At 37.6% G+C, this 3307-nt stretch overlaps 1 protein-coding gene across 27 annotated transcripts in view; it reads right to left on the bottom strand.

Moving 5' to 3' along the window:
• LOC108295309 (regulating synaptic membrane exocytosis protein 1) overlaps positions 1–1020 on the bottom strand; it is a 224059-nt gene extending 223039 nt beyond the window's left edge. For 26 of the 27 annotated variants that reach the window (XM_037734512.1, XM_037734514.1, XM_037734516.1 and 23 more), the window contains exon 1: positions 673–1014. In XM_037734512.1, coding sequence (XP_037590440.1) covers positions 673–1010 — 338 coding nt within the window. In that variant the 5' untranslated portion in view covers positions 1011–1014. Of the gene's footprint in view, positions 1–672 lie in introns of all 27 variants that reach the window. The other variant, XM_017517439.2, reaches the window with a different exon arrangement.
• Between the last annotated feature and the right edge of the window lie 2287 nt (positions 1021–3307).

The following is a 3307-nucleotide window of genomic DNA, read 5'->3' as shown; positions in this document are numbered from 1 at the left end:
AGCCGAGATTGTGCCACTGCACTCCAGCCTGGAGACAGAGTGAGACTCCGTCAGAAAAAAAAAAAAAAATGTAACCTGTCCCTTCACTACCTCACCAGCCTTTTCTCCCCAACATTCCCTCTACTTCTTGCACTGTAGCCAGTAGCTATCCTTTAGGAGGTCCTCACATTGGGCTTATTCCCTCAGGGCATATGCCTGTGCAGATCCTGGAGCACCCATCCTAACCTGGTTAATCCCAAAGTCACTCGTTAGAGGTCAGCATAAAAGAAATTTCCTTAAAGAAGGCTTCTCTGATATGTCCACATATACTTTCCAATAGGTCAGATTCCCCCATCACATCCTCTCAGAGCACACTTAATTAAAGGGCTAGTTTTAAGTGAAATATGATCTAAGAACTTTTCTGAGTTCACCCTTGGAAGTCGGTAGCTCAGCTGGGTGACTTAGTTCATGTTTACGTCTGTGCATGACAAGAAAGAAAAGCTTTTCAACAAAGATCTCCTAAGGAATACATTCTAGAGATAGACAACACCACTCAGGCCTGATGCTTTTCCATGTGTGGCCTGAGAAGTACTACTTCCACATATTCCTCTTAGTAGAAGTTAAAGTTTTGAACATGGGTTTGTTCTCCTAGCAAAACCTTGACTTTTGCTTACAGGGTGAAAGAACTATTACCTCTCTCTAGGAGGTTCACTTCTAGACCTGGATGAAGCCTGCTTCTGTTCAGGCCCCAAGGCTTGCTGCGAGGGCTCAGCGCCTTTGCTCCTGTCTGGTGGTGCGCTGGGAGGAGCACTGTCCTGGGAGGAAGCAGCTGCTGTGCTCAGGGGCGTCTGAGATCGAGATCGCTCTTGGAGTCGTGCTTTCTTTTCTCTTGGTACCTCAGAGCCAGTACCTGTAGCTGTATCACTCAGGGTTCCATCCTGGCTTGTCTGCTGAGGGCCACTTCCGAAGAACCATGCCCCAGATTTGGTTAAGATTTCTTGTTGCTTTCGACATAAATTGCATACCCACATAACCTATTTGAAGAGGAAAGAACAATATAAATTTTTATGCCCTCTTGGAAATAACTTTTCAGTATATTAAATTATCTTTAAGAAAAAAAAACAGTATTCATCTTCATATTTATCCTTGCAAATTTCTTGTGAAAATGGTACTCCCACAAGTCACAGTCAAATATATGAATGCCTAGACAGGAACTTGTCTGAGACTAGAGTGCCTCTGTGAAGCCAGAGTACGAGTTTCTCAGCATTTCTGATTTGTTGATTGTGAGTTTCCTTTTACCATGTATCTGTCATATTTTGTATGATTGACTCTGGAGTGTTAGCAAAAATGTTCTAAGCAGGCTAGTTATTAGAAAAATGTTACCAGGAACTACAGAATCAACATATATATATATACATAAACCTCAGTACTTGAAAGTGTTTAAAAGAAGGCTGTCTCATCCACAATTAAAGGCAATATTAAAAATATTCATATGAAAGAAACAAAAATAAAAAGGTAAGCACACAAAAAATGTCAATCTTCATATTTTCTCTAGTTTCTCAGTAATAAACCTTAAGCTTATTTTATGCTATAAAATATAATTTTCCATGCATATGTTTACTAAAGTAATAAATCTGAGTCTGAGTCTGAGTTTATTCATATGTGACCACTCCAGTGTAATGTTCCCCAAGGAGAGCTATTTGGGAACATCATTTAGCAACATATCCACTGATGATAAATTATAAGATGTAGCACCACTTAAACCTATATATCTGTTCTCCATTTAATGACCTTTAAAATGAATGTAGTAATGAGGAGGATTATCATAATAAAAATAATAACAGCAGCAATGACTAGCTGTCACAGGGCAAAGATAGGTGCTAACAGCTCCATGAGCCTTCTTTTCAAATATCCTCAGTGCCTCTGTTTTTTTGTGCTGTGACTTTACATTGCTGCTTCAGTTGCGTTCCTCCAAAGGCACTTCAGGTGTTTTGTGTTTGTTGGTTTGTACTTCAGAAACAACCTCCACAGGAAAAGCTAATTACCAAACTCTAGGCTTCCTTTTCACAAATACTGGCTCTGACCAATCAATAAATACTCAAAAATATTGCATCAGGATGAATAAATCTTAGATACATTAATTGAGAAGCAATAGGAAATAGTAAAAGAAGTATTGTTTAGTAGGTCAAATGAAGAAAATGAACTACTGAAAATATTCAGATAAATGGGGAAAAACTGTAACTATAGCCATAGAATAAAATGAAGCTAAAATAAGAATAAGAAAAAGACATACATTTAGGAAAAAAGTAATACATTTTTTAACAGGAAAATACTGCAGATGAATTAAGAACTGCTTTCTAGGCAAGAAACTCAAATTGTAATATAGGAAAAACTAAGACTGAAAAGAATTCTTGCTATAAAAAAATTTAAAATTCATGAAGGTTAATTGATTTATTTAGACTTCCCCAGGTCATAAAATGAAGTGGACTATATTCAAAAAAGCAGTTAGGTATAACATCTACACAAACAATTATAATTGATATTAGTGAATTTTCATTTACTAAGATGTCAAACAAGATGAACAATTTATTGCATAAGCCTATATCAAAATAAGGAGTTTATGGAAAGTGACTTCAATTTAAGTGCTAGCCAAATTAGGCTATATTTTACAAAATGTATTACTAAGATGGTCCCTCAGAAGTCCTGATTATTTGAACATGGACATATCAAGGATAACATTAAAAGGTGTGATACTCCAGGGCCAGGACCTTCACTTTAAGAGTCAGTGACACTGAGTCTCTTCTTCCCAGAATCCTGAGTGGGAACAGGGGACATATGTGTGTCAAGGAGGTTGTTTTTGGTTTTTGTTGTCTCTTTAGCTGACAAGACAATGATAATCAAGTCTGAAATCATGTAATTCAAGAAGATTGGTATGAAATTTTGACTATTTTACATCAACTAAGAAGACATTAAATTTGTATTTAGACTAATAATAAACAACTTACTACTCATCATTTAAAGCAGGTTTTTTCAGCCAGGTGCAGTACCTGACATTCAGTTTGTTTTTCTTAGACTAATAATAAGCAACTTACTACTCATCATTTAAAGCAGGTTCTTTTCAACCACGTGCAGTGGCTGACACCTGTAATTCCAGCACTCTGGGAGGCTGAGGCAAGATCACCTGAGGTCAGGAGTTCCAGTCCAGCGGGCCCAACATGGGGAAATTCTGTCTCTACTAAAAATAAAAAATTAGCTGGGTGTGGTGGCAAACACCTGTAATCCCAGCTACTCAGGAGGCTGAGGCAAAAGAATCACTTGAACCTGGGCA

The sequence above is a fragment of the Cebus imitator genome, unplaced genomic scaffold (genome assembly GCF_001604975.1).
Source record: "Cebus imitator isolate Cc_AM_T3 unplaced genomic scaffold, Cebus_imitator-1.0 Scaffold630, whole genome shotgun sequence".
Lineage (NCBI taxonomy): Eukaryota > Metazoa > Chordata > Mammalia > Primates > Cebidae > Cebus > Cebus imitator.
This window is presented reverse-complemented; position numbering and strand designations above follow the sequence as displayed.